General features: G+C 37.1%; 1 protein-coding gene and 1 long non-coding RNA gene across 2 annotated transcripts; one reads left to right on the top strand and one right to left on the bottom strand.

Annotated features, from left to right (window-relative positions):
• The first annotated feature begins 29 nt into the window (after positions 1 to 29).
• Positions 30 to 20042, top strand: BBS7 (Bardet-Biedl syndrome 7). The gene is made up of 19 exons (XM_061463865.1): positions 30 to 97; positions 433 to 498; positions 1463 to 1525; positions 2360 to 2535; positions 3127 to 3313; positions 4017 to 4086; positions 4999 to 5115; positions 6484 to 6614; positions 7142 to 7226; positions 8666 to 8768; positions 9335 to 9527; positions 10952 to 11026; positions 12090 to 12155; positions 14294 to 14433; positions 15463 to 15627; positions 16706 to 16815; positions 16919 to 17022; positions 18594 to 18717; positions 19689 to 20042. Exons 1-19 carry the CDS (start codon positions 62 to 64, stop codon positions 19823 to 19825), a joined length of 2148 nt encoding a protein of 715 aa, XP_061319849.1. The 5' UTR covers positions 30 to 61; the 3' UTR covers positions 19826 to 20042.
• Positions 13395 to 18654, bottom strand: LOC133274545 (uncharacterized). The gene is made up of 2 exons (XR_009745178.1): positions 18260 to 18654; positions 13395 to 13494 (listed from the first exon to the last, which is right to left on the bottom strand). It is a non-coding gene; the product is annotated as an uncharacterized LOC133274545 (long non-coding RNA).
• Positions 20043 to 20297: the final 255 nt, after the last annotated feature.

The raw sequence follows: 20297 nt of genomic DNA, 5'->3' as shown, positions 1-20297 counted from the left end.
CGGCTCGGTTGCTGCGGTAACGGGAGCTGTGGGAGCTCCGGGGCTGCGTCCCGTCGGCGCTATGGAGCTGAGCCTGGCCCGCGTGGACTACCTGCAGGTGGGTCCGGGCCGCGGGCAGCACCGCTGTGCCGGTACCCCGGGGAGCGGGCTAGGCGAGCGCGGGTGGCCTGGGCCACGGGGTGAGGCGGCGGCCGAGGGGAAGTCGTCCGGCGGCCTCACGATAGGGTGGTGGGGCCGGTGAGAAGCCCGAAGGAGGGCCACGGTGCTTTCGGGGGGCGGGTGTGAAGCGCCGGCCTGTGGTCCCGGGGCCGGGCAGGCCTCCCGTCTCGGCCCTAGGATGTGCGGCTCCAGAGCCGCCTTAGCGGGGCTGGGCCCACACCGGTGTCGCGCCTCAGCCCCGTTGCGTCCTGGTGACAGCGTGTCTGCTAACAGGTGGGGGTGACGGCGCAGAAGACAATGAGGCTGCTTCCCGCGTCGGGGCGAAAGGCCACGCAGAAGGTAGCGCCTGTCGCGACACTGTGGAATGTACCGCGAAAATACTCTTAATCGTCTCGTGAGGTTCTTTAGGTAGTATGCCATGGAGGTAGGTCTAGATTAGCTATTAGGAAAAAGCCTTTTCTCTATGAGAGCGGTGAGACACTGGCGAAGGTTGCCCAGAGAAGCTGTGGCTGACCCATCCCTGGCAGTGTTCAAGGCCAGGTTTGGACGGGGTTTGGAGCAGCCTCATCTAGTGGAAGGTGTCCCTGCCTGTGGAAGGGGGTTGGAATTGAATGATCTTTAAGGTTCCTTCCAACCCAAACTATTCCATGATTCTGTGATAGGAAAAAAACTTCTGGAGCCAGTGTTTTTGGAACATTTTGGAGAAAACATCAGCAACAACAAAAACCCAAAACAAAAAAAAAAAAAAAACCAAAAAAAATCTGAATTTGGACTTGAAAAACTTTCAGGACCACTAAGCAATTTTTAAAGCTTAAAGCAGTGCTCAAACCACAAGGGAGTTCTTGCATATTTCTCTATTTCTGTTTTGCTAACACTTAATATAGATGAAATATTTATTTTAAATTTTTCCTTAATGTAAGTTCAAGCTTAGGAAACTTAATTAGGAAAACTCGATAGAAATAACAGTGTATGTTTGGTTTTAATAATACATTCTCAGTTTGAAAATACAGCTATTCCCAAATATGCATTTTCTGGAGTATTGCATATGATGGTTGCTGGTGTTTGCAAGAAGAAGCAGGAAAAGGATTGGAAATGCTTTTGCTTAAACCACTGTTCTTAGGCTTTAATGTCCTATGTGTAACGGTTGACCTAGCTTTCCAATGCATACTCCCATAGAGCTATGTAAAATAAGTAGTGTAGAATGCAAAGTACTTAAATACAGAAAAATATTAACGTAGGAAAAGTATTATTTAAAAATATCTATGCATGTAGTAAAAAATAACAATGCGTTATACTTTTGAAGGTGGTTGTTGGAGATCAGGATGGGGTCATTACATGTTTTGGCATAAAAAAAGGAGAAGCTGTGGTAAGTGGAAATGTTCCATTCCAAGTTTTACTTTTTAAATATTCCTCCTTATGAACTTTAAAAGCCTTGTTTTTATTGACATGGCCAATAAGATACCTGTAGAAGGTGTCTAGGTAGAACTGTGGACTGATTGCTAGCCATGATGAGGGCATGCTGATTTCATGCCTGGACAAGCACACGGTCCTCTACAGTTGTAGAGTCACGCATTACGGTGTATCATCACCGAGAAGGTCAGTTTAACACCTTTTGTTCTGCAGGTCACTTGGGCTTAAGTCTGTATGGGTACTCTGTTACAGTGACTGGACAAAAGCCCTCAGTGAGTCACTAAGTCACTCACCTTAGGGGATTTTGCCAAACTGGTTGCTTTTTATGAGAATAGACCTTTGCCCAACTTAATAAAATTTTATCATTTTCCCCCCCTTAAGGGAATACAAAGAAATCTATGTAGTCTTCTGGAATAAAAATGCAACATATAAGTGGAAGGGAGTGAGTCACTGTTATTTAAAAAAAACAACAACCCAAAACAACAAAACAAACCAAAACCAACCAAACAAAAAACTTACAGCTACCTGCAATGCTGAATTTTTCCTATGGATGGATAACACTGAAATAATAAAGTTTTAATTTATCGTATTTTTCAGCATTTTATACTTACCAACATATAAAATGCTTGATTGCTTTGTGATTCTGAAATGTACAGATTATTTTTGTCCACAAATAATCCATAGTATTTTAGTTTTGCCAAAAATTGTAAAGCAAATTTGTTATCCTTTATGTTAAAAGATTATCATAAATACAAAGTTGTGATGATGAAAACTATTTTTCTGTTTACAGCCAGTGTTCAAGACACTGCCAGGCCAAAAAATTGCAAGATTGGAATTGGGAGGGGCTCTTAATACACCACAAGAAAAAATCTTTGTGGCTACAGGATCAGAAGTGAGAGGTTTCACAAAAAGAGGGAAGCAGTTTCTTTCGTTTGAAACTAACCTTACTGAAAACATCAAAGCTATGTATGTGTATTTTGCAATTTTTTTCATAGCCACAGCAGACAGTTTATAATTTTATTAAATGATATTTTTCACTGTATTGTGTGCTTGTAAGTAACGCTGAGTGTCAGTCCAGCTTTACTTGTGCCATGACATGTAGGAAGGAACTTAGAAAATCATAGGGAAGCTTAGATAGAGTAGGGGACTTGGGAGGGGTATGGAGGCACCCACATCGGTACAGATGCAGGTGAGCACAGCTGGGTTATTTTATCACATACACATACCCTTCCTCTGGCAGATGAGGAACAAATCTTTTATTTTTCTTTTTGGTTTGTGTTGTAAAATGCTGCCATATATATAAACTGGCTTGGGAAGAATGAATACCATCAAAATATAATAATTAAACTTCTATTTGTAGGATTTTGCATGGAGACAAAATAGGAAATAGAAACCTATAAGAATCATGTGTGTTTAGCATTCATAAGAAACTTTTTAATAGCTGGAACAGCTTGTGGGGCCCCTGATGCCTTGAATTTGCCAGCAGTAGAAAGGCTAAAAGACTATCACTGCAACTATGTTGGGAAAATGCTACAGAAAGTCTTTTCTTCTTCTCAGGCATATTTCAGGAGCAGATCTCTTTCTTTGTGCAAGCTACATCTATAACCATTACTGCGACTGCAAAGACCATCATTACTACCTCTCAGGAGATAAAATCAATGATGTTCTCTGCCTTCCTGTACAGAAAGTGAATTGCATTACACCAGTACTTGCGTGTCAAGATAGAGTCCTGAGAGTTTTACAGGTTAAAATACTTATGTTTTATGTATTGATGCCATAGAATTGGACTAATTCTTGAGGAAATCAACATATCAGCATGGCTTAAAACACTGTAAGGATAAACATATTGTATCTTATTTGGCAGTGTTACTGTCTATAATGCTGGTACATTTATTTATTTATTTTTTAAAGGAAAATCGTTATTATAAACTTGCAGAATGAGGATTAATAAACCCACTATAAATAGGCTTTGGAATTCATAGGAAGAGATAGATAAGAAATTGATCCCTTCAAATGGAAAGTGCTTACATAAGGGAATTTAATACCTAAGTCTTTATCAGTTTGGAAATTCTTACTTTCGCCAGTTAATTTTGTGACAGGTCTAAGTAATATCAAGTGGTTTAACAAATCTATTTGCCAAATTCACAGATTATTTTTAACAATAGCACATTTCAAGAGTCCTGGGTTTTTATTTATATAAACTTTACCCTGTTTTGGCTTAGAAATGGTTCTCCCATCGGTATGGGGATTTTGTGCAAGTGAAGTATATCAGTTACTACTATCCATAATAATTTTTTCCTTATGCTTTGGGTTATTGTTTTGTGGTTTGATTGGTTGGTCATTTGTGGGGGCTTTTTTGGTGATGTTGTGGGTTTTGGTTGGGTTTCTGTTTGCTTGTTTGCTTGTTTTTTACAAAATTCGTTCCAGATAGCTCTTTTTGTCTTTAGGGATCTGATTTACTGTATGAAGTGGAAGTTCCTGGACCACCTGCTGTTCTTGCTCTAAATGGAAATGGGGGTAACAAGATTTTGAACATGCACATAACTAAATAATATGATTTTACTGTATTTTTAGGATTTTATTGCCTTGTTAATTACATTTTGCCTTAATGTTAAAAATGCTGCAGAAAACTGACTAGGTGATGGAGTTTATTACACATAAATAAATATCAACACACACATATATGACTGGTTTAGTTCTAAATTATGTTCACAGTTAATTGAAAGCCTCTTACAAGAGCAGCGAGATATGAGGTAGTCTCATTGTGTAAATACAAACTGGGATCTGGGGGGTCTTGTCAAAATTGAGGTTTTGGATTTCTCTTGCACGTGGTTTTCCAGAACTAGAATCACTAGCTGCACCTGTCCATGGATGGATGAAAGTATTGAGTAGACTTCATACAAACTAAGTCTGGAAGGATCAAGCTTAAAATAGTTCGATTATCCCTTTTCTAATCCAACCTAATAGAAATCGCTTTAGTGTGTTAATCTGGTGCTTAATTTAGTTTCAGTTAAATTGTGTGGCAATGACATCAAGAGCTTGGAAAAGTAGTTCTTACTTGTGCTGAAGTCTTGGCACAACATTCACTGTTGGATGTGTGTTCTGAATTTATCTCTTTGTTTCCTTTCTGTAAAGGCAGTTTAATAGCTGAAATTTAAAGTATTGGATTATGAATGGGTTTTAGGCATAACTGCAGTACAGGGAGGGCATTCACACACAGAAGAGTGATAGCCAGGAACAAATTGTCAGAACAGGTGCAGTTTGCATATATTAATTTTTGGTTTTACAGCCTGACAGTTCTGTTATACAGCACTAATGTTAGCATTTTCCTTTTCCTTTGGGCTATAGAGTGTAATTAAACAACACTTTCAAATTTTTGAAACTGGTGTACTTGATTTTATTGATTGTAAATTCAGTTTATGTGTTCAGGTGATTCTGGAGAAGAAATTGTGTATGGAACTTCTGATGGTAAACTGGGTCTTACTCAGATTACTGGTACCAAGCCTGTACCCAAGTGTGAAGTTGGAAATGACAAAAAGAGAGGAGGTATGTGTCTCAGTCTCTCACTCTTTAGCTTTCCAGCGTATGTGAGGCTTTATTGCAAGTCTAATAATCAGGAAATCTTATTCATCGATACTTTTGAGGGAAGTTGTAATTATGTCAGTATTTGCTATTAATATGAGTAAGCTCTCCCTTTCATTCTTCTGATTTTCTTAGAAATGATTCTGATCGGTTTCTCTTCCTTTGCATTTTCTGTTCATATTATTTCCAACACTTCTGCATACTTTTATTTTTACACTACCCTGGCATTTGTAAAGGAGCATTGATTCATATATATTTACTTCAGGGTTTTATCATTTCATGACTCAGTGCAAATATACCTGCTGGATTTTTTGGATGTTCAGTGGTCTTAAAGTCTCTTCAGAGGGAAGGTTAGTATCTTTCCTGCAAATCTGTCTTTGTTTTTTTTTTTTCTTTTTTTCTTTTTGTATTAAAAAAAAAAAGCCCCTATAAGGGAGTTTTGTCTAAAGACGGAATAAGGCTTTCATTAAAGCTCCAGAATAAGGCTTAACTGATCAAAGCATAGTACAACACTTTCCCTGTTTTAGCCTTGGTATGCTGCTTCTGCAGCATCTATTAGCCCCTACACCTTTGTGAAGGAGAAGACCAAGAATAAAATAGATATAATATTTTTAAATTTAAATATATCATAAAAGCTATTGCTAAATTATTTTCCTAAAATGCTTCCTAGTATGTCCTTACTCTTAATATAAAACACATATGAATCATAAAAGTTACATTGCATCTTGATTTTCATATTCTTGTACAATCTGTCTCTGCTGCTTTTCTTTCTTCCAGACCCTCTCTCTCTTTCCTGTCCAAACAAGATTAGCTGTCATAGGCTCGTTCAACATGTGCTGGTAGTGGGTTTTTCCACTGACGTGTTGAGTAGCAGTACCTAGTCCAGATCTGGCACAAGTCAGATCCCTCTTTCTGTCACCTTAGCCAGAACAGTCCATTTACCAATAGCTTTAAGTTAATTATAAGAAATCAAGAATGCTTGCTTCTTCAACTGACAAAGTTACAGTAGTGTGGACAGAAAAATAAGTTAATCTGGGGAAATGTTTGACGAGGAAGAGTTAAACCCCTCAGAATTAAGCTATTTGAACAGCAGAAGGGGTCTCTCTTCAGTAGTTTTGGTTTGGAATTGGTTGCTGTAAAACTCACTGTACAAGCTTAAACCTCAGGCACAGGTGGGAGACTTCAGCCCTCTAGTGGACTCATCCAGAAATAGCATTAATAAAAAACAGCTGACCAAGAATCTTATTTCTATGTAATTTAATGTGGCCTATGTATCATTGTGTCACAAACAAATAAAGATGAAGTAAATAGTTTTCTTTTCTTTTTCATTAGGTATATTGTGTATTGATAGTTTTGACATTCTGGGAGATGGAGTTAAAGAATTACTTGTTGGACGAGATGACGGAATGCTAGAAATCTATAACTTTCAAAGTGCAGATGATCTCGTTCTTCAATATGATCATGTAAGTCCATGTTTATCATATTCTTCTTTGCTGAAAAAAAATGAAAAAAAAAACCCAGCCATGTGTTACAAAACCTATTTACAAGATCATTACTACTAAAATGTGTGGCTTGTATTTAATTTGATAAGCTCTATAACGTTGACAACATGAACTTCAAACCAGTATAGTAAAATAGTCTTCATCTGAGGAAAAATCAAAAGAGTAGATTCGATCCCTAGTGGTTATTTCAGCCTTCAGTCAGATTGTTAGCTCCTGCTGGAAAAATGTAATCCATGAGCGTTTTGCTTTAAACTGCTTTTTAATGCTTTTGTTATGCACAGTAGAATTGGAATGCATTTGTTAAAACACACCAATGTAACTGACAGTCATGAGCTCACTTACTCATTTGTAAGTCTAGATATTGTGCATCTCTGGAGGTGTCTTGTGATGCAGGTAGGAGGAGGAACCCTAAAAACTCCACAAAAACCCCTAAACTTTTAAAATGAGTGCAGTAATATTTCCCTCTGCTTGAATGCATTTATTTGAAGGCTTTACCGGAGAGCATTACATCAATCCAGGGTGGCTGTGTAGGAAAAGATGGATACGATGAAATTTTAGTATGCACATACTCGGGTAAGCTTTGTATCATTTACTTAATAAATGTCACATAGGGTGGGTGATGTGATAAAAATTAAGCAGATTATGTTGTTAATACAGCTCACTTCCCTTAATTTTTTTGTACTGATTGGAGCCAGGATAGTGTTTTGTTGAAAAGATCTCTTCTGATTTAATATTCACACTTAAAACTATTTTTTTATATTCTAAGATATTCATTATGTGTTTTCCTGTGTAACACACCAGATGGTTATTTTTTGGTGTAGACTGCTGCCTAACTGTGGTGAAATAATATGTTATGTCTGAAGGAATTATGTATGACATTTTGGATTCAAAATACTGAGACATAGGCAAGTTTTGTTGTTGTTTTCCTATCTTTTATGTAATTTCCTTCCTCTTCAGCTTCATAGAGCTTTGAATAGGATTGATTTTGCTTTCAGTAGATGCTTTTCAGCTTCCCTGGTGAGGTGTCTCAGCAGCCCCTCTGTAGGATTTGACCTATTGGCCTGACTCTTACAGAGGCCACAATAAACATGCTGCATGTGTTAACTGCTGGGAGATAAAATATTGCTAATTCTCTATCTTTGGTTATTTTCAGTGCTGAAAAAACAGCCTACTGAAACCTCTCATATTCAAAATAATGTATTGTGGCAAGTTACAATTCTCAGTGGGTTATTGAGAAGTAGCAGTGTTCAAGTACACCTCTTTCAAATAGTCTTTCAGTGATTAAAAGACTCTTATACCTCACCTCATATGATTGTTTTGGTATGATAGGCTGCAACCATACTGTGGTCAAAGTCTTTTGTGGCTTCTTTTATTGGGAATGTTATAAAGATCCATGAATCCTAGAAGAAAGAAAAAAGCGAAAGCTTGGGTTCACCTGTGGGTTTTCAAAGGTGTAATCTCTGGTAGGATGTGCAGTAGACTGAGCCTGGCAGAGTAGGAAAAGTAGTGCTTTAGAGCAGTAAAAATGACACGTGAAGCCTGGCAGTAAATGACTTCTGTGGTGTAATTACGTAAACAAAAAGATGATTTGTGGTTTTTCCCTCCAAGGGGCAGCATTCAGCCTGAAAGCACACAGTTGCAACATACACTTTGCTATGAACGCATTGCACAGCTCTTTGGTTTGTTTTGCTTTCAGCTGTAGTACTGCAAAGACCTTTAGCAGATAAAATAGAGGTGGGAAAAAAATGTAAGCACTCAGTTAAAAACTGCTGCAGAGGGATTTACTGCTCTAAGTACTTAATGAAAAGAATAAGTAATGTTAAAAGTTAAGAATAAAATCCATAAAAACCCATGCTTAGTGCCTAGATCAATCCTCCAACGAAAGGATTAAGTTCAAGACTTGGTTTTCTCTACCCAGTATCTGGAACAAACATCACTCCACACATACAAAAGCTGAGTGTAGACTTTTCTTTATAGCTTATAAGGAATATAAACTTCATATATTGGTTTAGGCTGGCTGACAGGACTGACTACAGAACCTGTCCATAGAGAAGGTGGATCAGGTGAAGAACTAAAATTAAGTCAAGAAATGCAGAGCAAGATTTCATCCTTAAGGTAATTGCACTAGAAAGAAAATTAAATAGAAGAATTGAAATGTTAAAAGCTGGAATGTCATCTTTACTTCCTATCTGACTGGATTTTCTATTTCATTGATGTATCTAGAAGTAGAAGCAAGCCTTTTTAAAGCAGAAATGAGTATCAGCTTCATTTCAGTCTCTTTCTATCTTGCCTTCATTTGCTGATGTCTTAATGCCTTCTCCCTCAGTATCAGCAAGATAAGATTCCCTTCTTCTATGCTGCTTATAGCTTCTAAATGATGGGAGGAAAGCAGGCGCTAGCATGTCACTCACAATGTGTATATTACTTTTGAAGGAAAAAGTTGTCCTTTCCTGTGACTTGTAGAAACCCTTTTTGGCAAGGTACAGTAGAAATTACATTTTCATCTGATATTGTTTATATTTTGTCTTTGTTATATATGTGGAAGGAGTGTACCAGTCACTGCTTGGAAAATTGTGGACAGAAGATAAACATGACTGCCTTGCAAGCTTAATCTACTTAATTTCTAGGATAGCTTTTCTAGTTGCTTTTTTTAGACATTATATATGGTTTCCCTTTTCTAGGAATGAACTGCAACACTTGCAGATGAAAGTACTTCAGGAACGTGAAAAGTATCAGCAGTCTTCTCAATCCAGTACTGCTATTTCATCAGTACCTGCATTTAATGTGAATGATAAGTTTACATTGACTAAGGATGATGCTAGTTACAGCCTCATCTTGGAGGTGCAGACAGCTATAGATTATGTCCTGGTGCAGGTGAGTGTGGAGACTTCCTAGTTCAAAAATCCAAGTTATAGTATCAGAAGGATATGGATTTTTAAATGTCTGAATTGTTATAAGAGAGAAATATATAGCCTTGCAGTGGTGAAGTACCTGTTGTAAATGCTTGTTATGGAACAAACACAATTTAAACTTTTCTTGAACACAGCAAGGTTGCCCTACCAAAGTAGACTAAAATGGCTGCTGTACTAGCAGGTTTCTGTGTAATATGTTGTTTTGCATATCCCTCCTTATTTAAATAGCAACTAACTCGCTCATCTTAATGAGGTACAGATTCTCACTCCTCAGTTAAGTACCCTCTGTCGTGGAAAATTAATTTCAGAATGGTATGGGCCACCTGTGCACTTTCAGTGTGGAACAGCATCTGATTTGTGTGCAGTTGATGATAAATACTCCTGCCAAGTAGAGCAGCCTTAATTAATAATTTCTCTTACTTCATCAGCTGAAATTAATGGTATCTTTGGTAGTCAGAAGGAGTAATGGTACTGAATTACCTTCTCTGGTGATATGCATTGGGAGAAAAAATAGACGAGGAATTTGCCATAACAAATGGGAGAGAACTACTGTAAGATTTTATTTTTCAATTGTTAATCAAAATCTATTTTCATTAAGGGTGTTATTAGAGCAATGCTCAGCTACAGCTCTATAGTATCTTCTGTTTCCATACCTAAGTGAGGAATAATGAAATTGTTTAGTCTTGCCCTGAACTTAATGTAGAATTTAGAACTTACAGCCTTTTATTTAAAGAAATATAAACCAGTATCTGATATTCTTTTGCTGTGAAAAGACAATAGAACTGTTTTTTTTTTTTTATTTTTTTAGGAAGTATGTTACATATTTATCAGCATTTCCTGGTACTTCTGTGGAGATATAAAGCATTACCAAATCAAGCAATGAATCATCCTAATACCTTTTAATCTCATTTTTAAAACAGTATTAGATTTAATTTTAATTCCAGTGAAAACACATCTAGGTAAGAAATGGTCTGTGTCAGAAAGGTCACTGTAAGTGAAAGGATCTTTAATCATTATGTATTATGATCCTTGGTTTCCTGAATATTGTAATCCCCCTATTGAAATAGGGAAACACTTCAATCATGAATATACATCATGCATATGGATTAAGTATATTTTCATGTCTGAAAGATAGTTATACATCTTATACTGAAGTTGTTGTAAGTCAGCCACACAAGAGTTTGGGACTTCATAAGAGAGTAAGAGAAAGATCATCATCTTATGCCGGGATTAAGTAGTAAACTGTGTGTCTGTTGTTAGACTTTTACCTCATGGATGAAGCAATCATTTCCTCTCCCTTATTAAAACAACTGATGACAGTTGGAAGATAAATGTATTAGAAGCTACTCAGGAACTTAAGCTCTTTATTTTTCTTATGTTCTGCAGAGTGATGTCCCAGTAGACTTGCTGGATGTGGATAAAAATTCTGCTGTTGTTAGTTTTAGCAGCTGTGATTCCGAGGTAAGTGAAACAAAAGAGATTATATTTATAGAGATTGCATGATGAAAACTCTTAATAATGTATAGTAAAAATAGGATTTGGGTTTATATATTTGTCATTTTAAATACATGCAGTTAAACTTCCTATTTGGTAATTTTGGAGAGCTCAGCTTCATCAGAGATACTGCAGAATTAGGAGTTAGTAGCAAGTCCTGACATAAGGCAAATCTTATGTCTGCAAAAGGATCCAGGAGAGGAGGCAACTGCTCTCTTGTTTTTTTTTCCTGTCTGATCAGGAATATGAAAGACACATTCAGTTTTGGTCTCTTCTCTGAATTTGCCACTATCACATCTATATACTTCAAAGTAATTTAGGTGAAGGACATTATATTTTTACTTAGTTCATCTCTTAAAAATCACTTAAGAATGTGAAAATTCTGCTGCATAGGGAGTCATACATTTAAGTTCATTTTTTATGTAATAATTATAAACTTATACGTGCAGAATTACTAATGATGTTTAGGGCCAGGGAGAAGATGCAGAAACTGACTTAGCATTATCAAAATCTTCTGTGAAGTCTTTTTCCTTATAACAGTCCTCTGGGTGTTCTAGTTTTAAGAACTAAATTTGCACATCATTGGTCTACCCTGAAGCTTTCAGAAATCAACTTTAAGTTTCTTGTCATTTATGATGATTAATTTAGCTTTTCTGGGTGTGTTTTCTTACCCATCTTGCTTCAGCTTGTGGATGTTGGACTAATACTACAGATGAGTGGGGCAGGCTGACATGCATTCTTCAGATGAAAAGTAGATACCTGTGTAATTTTAATGGTAGTATTAAGAGACTTCAGTTGATTTCTCTTTATACAAAGATTTTTTTTTTAATTCTACTGTAATTAAAATTAATGGAAATAATCAAGAGAACCAAAGATTACTTTTTTGTATTTAACTTTTGTAAAATAGCTGTACATAAATGGCAAAAACTTTACTGTACATGTAAAACAGACCAATTAAAACAGACCAGTAGAACTTTTGTGAATCCACGGACTGTTTTGTGTTATTTTTCTGGTTTTCTGTTCTTTACAGCCAAATAGCAACTTTCTTCTTGCAACTTACCGATGCCAAGCAAATACTACGAGGCTTGAACTTAAGGTAAAATGCTCCAAAACATTTTTTACAATAAATTCATGGTTGTGTAGATGTCTGCCTTGGAATGGAGGGATCTCCACCTGGACTGACTGCCTAGCCGGGGCAAATGATCAGTCCAATTTCTAGGGCTGGCTGTTTCCTGAGCACCTTCTAGTCTGGGGCTTGTGTTCCTTTATATTTGTGTGTTAGGGTTTCTAAAAGCTTCTAAAAATGTGTTCCTTCAGAGGGGAGCCTGGGGTCCTTCATAAATGTCCTTATGATGAAAGGAGTGGGGAAATCACAGATTGTGAAAATCATTCCACACACCATTGCCAGAATCAAGTAAAATGGAGAGAGGCGTGGGAAAGAAAGCTCTGGCACTGTTTGGCCTCAGAAGCATTAGAAGGAAGTTACACTGGGAAGTAACAAGGGAATATAGACTGGATATTTATTTTGGAGAGGAAGTGAATCCAGTCATTCCATGCTTACTATACTAAAGGCATGGGGGTGTTTTATTTTTAAAGAATCACCAAATTCCCATGTTTTGTGACTACGACCTGGAGAAATAATGAAGGAAATCACAATTAGGAAAATCCTCAACATGCCCACAGCTCAGGCTCTGGGTTTTCTCTTTATTTAGTTACCTAACACTGAAGCCTCCTAATCTGCGTTTACTTATCTAAAACTCTCAGTCAAAATATTATCATTAGAAATTTAAGCCTTCATGAATTGCATCAAGGGTGGGGAAGTTGGGGGTGGTTACCTGTTTGTTTGTGAGGTTGCAATAATGGACCTAGTGTACAGAATTAAGAGTCTTATTTCCCAGGTCCCTTTCTTAAGAAATACTGTTAGTGGGTTTATTGGTTCTGAGCAGGTCACTTGATCTTCCTGTGTCTCAGTTCTCATATTTTAATTTAGGAATATGACCCTGGCCACCTTTAATAGGTACCTTTTACTAGGTAAAGAGTAAATAACACAGGAAAAATGAATCAAATGCATTCATGATACATAAAAAGAGGGTTTTTTTTACTCTCCCACTAAAAACATTTATAAGCTTGCTGTTGTGTGTCATCATAGTGCAGAGTGTCATCAGACCCTGTGGATTTGGATCCTGATGTGATGGATTTGATCTGTACAGGTTCTACTGCCACCTCACCACAATGCATTCAGGATCTCCACTGATTTACACTTGTCACGTGGAGTTCATTCTCTTTTTGTACTTCGCCTATGCAGATGCAAGATAATACAACTTTTAAGTCTTGGTGCTTTTGTTTCCAAAAAGAACTCTTTACTAACTTATTTGTATTCAAAACATTTAAGCGGATGTCTTCCTGCCAAATGCTGTTTTTTGAGTTCCAGGACCCTATAAAATAGGGGATATGATCAAGATTATAAAGCAAACCTTTACTTGAACTCCAGTCTCCTCTTTTGTTTGTATAAAGCTGTTTCAGTAGCTCTCCTGCCCTACTTTTACAGTGGTGTTGATGCTACAGGTGGGACACTCCTATTTCTGTCAGTTCTGCTTGAGGGGCAAACTTCTTAGTGCAATCTGTGTAGCTGAGAAGTGACTGATGCATTGGTATGTTCTGCAAGGCATGGAGAGTGTGTCCTGTGTCTTGAATGTGTTTATACACCCTGCTTGTTGGGTATTCCAAGACTCAAACTTAAACTTGGCCTCTTAACTCTTCCAAAAATAGCTCAGGAAGAACTTTGATTGTTATGAAGAGATGAACTCATATTTTGAAATTAACTTTTCTCTCTTGAATTTCTTAATGTATTCTTTGCTGCCAGCTGCTACAGAATGTATCTTTTCCTTAACTAAAAGAAAGATTAAAAAAAAGGGTGCCACTGCAGAATTCGAAGCAAGTCAACAGACTTTTTCATTTAACTGATCAAGAAGCAAGTTAGAGGGTTTTATTTTCTTAACAGCTCATTTATCTAAATAACAGCACTTCACTGGATGCTACTTCATATGGTTTTAAAGCATTCTTGTAATGCTTTATTTATAGTGGCACTATGAAGTAAATAGAGTACTATAAATATTTCTGAATTACATCAGTATTTTTTTAACACATTTTGAACATCCACTGATTTTCCAAATCATGGTAAATTAATAATTTCCCTTTTGTTCCTTTTGGTGGGTTCTGCTTTTATTTCTGCAGGTTCGGTCTATTGAAGGTCAGTATGGGACACTTCAAGCATATATAACTCCAAAAATTCAACCAAAAACTTGCCAAGTTCATCAATATCAAATTAAACCACTTTCGCTTCATCAAAGAACTCATTCTATTGACCATGACAGGTATTTGCAAAGAAAAATCAATGCCACCTTCTCTTGAAAAACTGAAAGGATCCAACTGAAACAATGTTTTACTCTATAAACTTGAGTGCATCATTTCTAACCTCTAATTTACAGTTTTGAGCCTGTTGTTCCATTTTGTGGGTTTTCTGACACGAAATGTGGGTTTAATGGGTTCCTTGTCAACTTTTACCCTTGTTTACAGGGTTTGGTGGGAGGGGTTTTGGTTGGCTTTTTGTTTTGTTTTTCATTTTATTGACCTGGGTTATAGTGCAGCCCCATGTGTTAGTAGAGCTGAGGGTGTGGTAGAAATGAAACTTAAGTGTTACTAACCATAGTCTTTTCAGTTTCAGCCTTATTCTCCCCTCCACCCTTTTAATACAGTTCTTTCCCATAGCTAATTTGGCTCCAAAACTGAGCCAAGATATTTTTTTTCCTTATCTCTCTGTTAAGATCCTAGTATTTTATGCAATGTCTTCTTGATTTTTTCCCCCACCTCCAGTTAACATCTTGTCACCAAAGTGTTGCTTGCTTCAGAACAGAACATGAAGATTGAAGAAATGATATAAAATGCTTTTATGTGTAAATGCTTCAGCACGCAAATGAGACCCATTATGCCTCATTCTTGAAATAAATGCTGTGTCTGTGGTTTATGCCATGGGAGGTTGTTGAGGCTGTTTGCCATATATACTGTATTATCAGATATTTACCTTTGTTGTAAGTTTCAAGTTGAACAACTTGAAATGAGATACGTCAGAAACTTCCAACTAGTGTCTTGGCCAGTTCTGACATGCCTGCTAGGAGACCAAATTTGAATGTACTCATAGATTTTAGTCTTGAAATACATAAAAGTAGCTGTAATCTACAAGATGTAACTACTTAGCAAGATACCCGACATTTCCCAGGGTGTAGATTAAAAATAAACCACAATGTGGAACTAACCTTTTTTTTCGTATGAGTAACTAGTGCACTAGCAGTGCCCCTCCTTCATTAACTGCTTTGTTTTTTGTTGTTAATTTCATAATGTCACAGACCCATGAATACACTGATGCTCAAAGGCCAGTTCAGTTTTGCTGAAATTCACTCATGGGTTGTGTTTTGCTTGCCTGAGGTGCCTGAAAAGACTCCCGCTGGAGAGAGCATCACCTTTTATTTTCAGAACACCTTCCTGGGTACGCAGCTTGAAAGCACTTACAGGTAAAATACAATTAATTAAGTGCAATGTGACTATGCTGTGGGGTTTGTCTTTTTCATTCTTGACCAGTCTGCAAGTACCATTTCATGCACATACCACTCTACCCTCAATCCCATCCTACTAAAGAGAATAGGAATCTTTCTTAGAAAGGCTTGTCAAACATTACCAGGGTATGCATTATCCAGTAATGATGCACTCTGTATCTCAAATAGGGTTTTTCTTTAAGTTTGTCCAAAAAACCAAAATTGCCAGGGAAGAAAGGCTTGGTATATTGTTAAGATGTTGGCTTGCTTTTAGAATTTAAAGAATAGAGCTAGCTAATATAGCCCTGAAATGACTGTGTAATGCCTATTGTTTTCTAACGTCTTTTTTTTTTTTTATTGAGCAGCAGAAAAAGGCATTTAATGCTCATGCAAACAAAAATGTGATGAACGTTAAGCTAAAATCCTTTTTTTCTGAAGCTTTTATTAGGCAAATATTATTTCTGTGTTTCAGATTAATACTCAGTTCTCAACTTAGTTATATCTTCCTTCAGCAAATTATATATATCCACCTGAAAATGGAACTGTTATTACAACATCCGTTGTAATTATTTAGATTCCAGCCTACTCCCTGCCTACCATACATGTTGCCTACTCATAATGTAAAAAGCTGCTGGGTGGTGGTTTGCTGGGGAGAAGGGGAAGTTTTAATACCCTTCTGGAACTGAAGCTTTCCTGCTTGGCTTCAAGGTATGGCAATGATAAAACTTAGGAGGAATATATACAGTCAGAAATCTTACTTGTGTAACCTTAGTGCCATACAGTAAAGATAACTGCTTTTTGTATACCTGAGATCTGTGTATACTGCTTTGTTTTATTTATGGAACAAAGTGTTCTCTTTGAAGGTTACCGTGGGAAGGACAGAATAGCATAGATGTGTATACATGCGTGATACATGGAGAATCATTACAACCTTTATAGAGGTTGCCTACTTTGATAGGGACATTGACTTACAGGCCTCCTATTTTAACGCAGGGACAAATCTACTGCACCCATGTGTGTTTAAGTTTGTTCATTTAAATTTTTTCTTCCTTTATAGAAAAGGTGAGGGATGTTTTAAGTCTGACAACATTTCTACAATATCCATCCTAAAAGATGTGCTTTCCAAGGAGGCTACGAAAAGGAAGATTAATCTCAACATATCATATGGTAAAACTTTCCTGTTTTGTTGTCCTTGACTTCAATTTTATATTCTTATACATGGAATATTTGATATTTATTTGCTTGTTGGTTTTTTTTCACTCCCTGCCAGACATAAATGAAGAATCTGTGAGGCACACATTAAAGCTTATCCACCCAAAATTAGAGTACCAGCAACTGTTGGCCAAGAAGGTTCACTTAATAGATGCTTTGAGAGTAAGTATCTGAACTCCTGCAGGAAGGATTTTTTAGGGGGAATTATGCTGTCAGATACCAAGCTGCACAGCTCAAGTCAGATGTGTGTCATTCTGGTTTCCATTCAGTTTCTGTTCCCAGGATATGTATTTTAATTATCTAGGAGACAGACTTCTTCAAGGAAAATTCCCATTTATACTATGCAACTAGTGAATAACGTGTAGGATTACTGACTGATGTTGAGGATGCTTAAACTGGACAGTAGAAGGCAGACAGCTTTACCACCTAACATTCTCCTTTTGCCTGCTGTTATTTTCCAGTTCCTTTGTTTCTTTCCACTAACCATTGAAGGTTTTTTTAGATCTGGGAATGAACATCCAGGCCAGATGCAGCTCCCTCTCTTTGGAACTTTATCCCAGTGTGTCATAATTTCTGAATTATCTGCTTTTAAATCTTTTGCTTAATACCTCCTCCTCAACAGTTTGTCTTTGGAAGGTACCAGTTAGGCAGCTTGTCTCTTGGACTTTTTCCAACAACTGGAAATTCAGCAAACAGGATTTTACTGTCAAAGACTTGCTATCATCTCTGTTGGTATTTTTTTGTGGTTTTTGAGGGAGAGTGGAGATGAAAACAGGCAACCGATTCTCTCTGGTCCTTTGGGGGAATCAAATACTAGTTGCCAGAACTCTTCAGTTAGTAGAAAAACTGACTACCAGTGAGAATAGTATGTGCCTTTATTATCACTAAAAGTATTTTACCTTAATAGGGTTTATATGTGACAAACCAGGGGGTGAGAATAATAGAGAATTTATTCTTAATGCACATTATGTTTGTGCAGTGATAATGGTGATGCACATCTTGCTTGTTTTAAGCTTTTTTTTCTCTTAGCAGATCTTCAATAACTCTTTCTTGGTTTTTTTTTATGTGTTGGTTTTTTTTTTAGTCTTGTTGCTTTTTTTTTTTTTTTTGATAAAAACTTATTGATAGCCAGTAAAATAATCTGATGATTGATGAAAGCTATTATCCTAGCAGACTCATGAGGCACAGCATAATTACCTTTTGTCTGGAAAAGAACAGTCTTTCTGTGGAGAATAAAAAGATCTGTACTATTGATCATCTTAGATTGGTCTGATGGTAAACTGGGGCATTTAGAAGAGGTCTTTAAAACTTTTTGCTGTCACAATTTGAGTGATGCTTTCAGAGTTTACTTTTACTCTCAGACTTCAGCATGTGCTACACCTTTTAGGCATTTACTTACTCTAGAAATGAAGACATGATGAAGGCTTTGAGCCTCCACTAGGCTTGATCCTGTAGGTGCTGGGTGGTGGTGCGATCCTGTTCTGGCAGTACTTGTAGCTGGAGGCTGTAATACACAGGATTTTGAGAATCCAGTCTAGGAAGTGACAGGTGACATCTGGCATTTCATTATAAGACTAGAAAATTAAGCACTTCGAAAGTAACTCCTGCTAGTTTGGAAGGCGATTGTCTTTGTCTCTGAAGTACTTCCTCCTGTCAGACTCCTGTCTTCATACTTTTATGCTTTCATGATAATTAAATGCTGTTAATTTTTAATGATTTATAATGTCTTTGAGGAATTACAAGTTCATGAAGGAAATGTGGACTTCCTGCTACCAAAATACCGCAGCATTTTGGAAGAGGCAGATGAGCTGCTCGAGGAATACAAGAGACAACCTGCGCATCTTGAGAGACTTTATGGTTTGTTGATCAATTCAACTTTTTATTTAAATGTAACTTGATGTCCAGAGAGCACAGTCGATGTGACTGCAATTGTTACGAAGTAAGAATTAGTAGAGTTGAAATAATTTGATAAGTGTGTACACTTGGTTAGGTTCAGGACTGTCTGGTCATACAGGCAAGACTGCATATTTACATCCTGGTTTTGATCATAAAAATCTAAAGTTAAAGGTAAGGTAGTAAAAAAGCCTAGCAAATACTGGAAATAGCTTGTATGCTACTACAAACTTCAAGTAACTCTCTAAAGGTACTCAAGAATTGTTCACCCAAGAATTTTTGGGCATCACAAGCATATTACTGAGAATGAAGATACCAGGTTTATTTGCAAGTGGCTTTTCTTAACAGACAGCTTATTTTATTCTTGTCATGTATCTTATGTTCCATGTCTTTATGGACATAATTAAGGATCATATTCAAATTCACAATGGCATTTAAGAATGTGTATGAGCTAAATGACTGGTTAAATTTTGCAAAACATCATAAAAACAGAAAATTAAACATGGGGTGGGAAGGGAGACTTGTGGAAAATGATCCAAGTTAGTGAAGGAAATTCTGTAACCTTCTCTGGTGTTCCCCAGTCACCTCTCAGCTCAGAGATTCTCTGCCAGATGCCAGGTGTAATAAGCCTAAGTATATACAGCATAAGCAGAGTCCCCTTTACCCATCCCATGATAGTTCCTCACTCTTTTATGTTTCAGATGTGGGTAATTCTAAGTCAGAAATACATGCTTTGGAATGAAGCTGGAATCTGTGATGTCATAACTGTTTTGGGTCTATTTATAAGTAAATCATGGTTTAAAACATGAGGTTTGAAAAGAATCTCATCTCTAAGCCCAAATTAAATTAGAATAGTTGGTACATAATAGTGACTTAGAGATACGTCAGCTAGAGAAAACAAGGCAAATAATACTCCTCGAATTTTACATTTGCAGGTATGATCACGGATCTCTTCATAGATAAATTTAAATTTAAAGGCACCAATGTGAAAAGCAAAGTTCCTCTTCTCCTCGAAACTCTGGATGGCTGTGACCAAGACGGACTAATTGCTTTCTTTGACGCTGCAGCCTGATAAGGGAAAAGCTGGGTAATTTTTCTTTTTTTTTTTATTTTACTCAAGGCAGTTCAGTATTCAGTCCAAAAGCACTTTTTAAGAAAAACACTATGTTGTACTTCAGCTTCATTTGTATTTATTATCCTACTGAATGCAGTAGTCACCTTTAGTTTATATCAGCTGTTAAGTGCACGCAGAGTATCTACACCCACGATGTTCCTGAGAGCTAAAGAAAACCTAGAATCAGGTATAAATACCCCGTTTCCTTCTTGCAAAAACTTTTTCCACCTGTAAGAACATCTGGAGAAACTGTTTTTCACAGACCTAACTAAAGGTAGAAGAAATCTGTGTGTTAACCTGTACCTAACTATGGTATTTGCCTGCTGCGGGTATTTGTGTTGTCACACCTAATGTCACTGGGGTGCATGAAGAAGGGGGAAACTGTACTTTAGGGTCAAGACAGCTGCTATTGGAGCTGCACGTTCACTCC

This window comes from Pezoporus flaviventris, unplaced genomic scaffold, assembly GCF_033815535.1.
Source record: "Pezoporus flaviventris isolate CSIRO_AGI_PZ_B2104156 unplaced genomic scaffold, CSIRO_AGI_Pfla_v1 ptg000002l, whole genome shotgun sequence".
NCBI classification, from domain to species: Eukaryota; Metazoa; Chordata; class Aves; order Psittaciformes; family Psittacidae; genus Pezoporus; species Pezoporus flaviventris.
The sequence above is the reverse complement of the archived record's forward strand: the minus strand, read 5'-3'. Positions and strand labels throughout refer to the sequence as shown.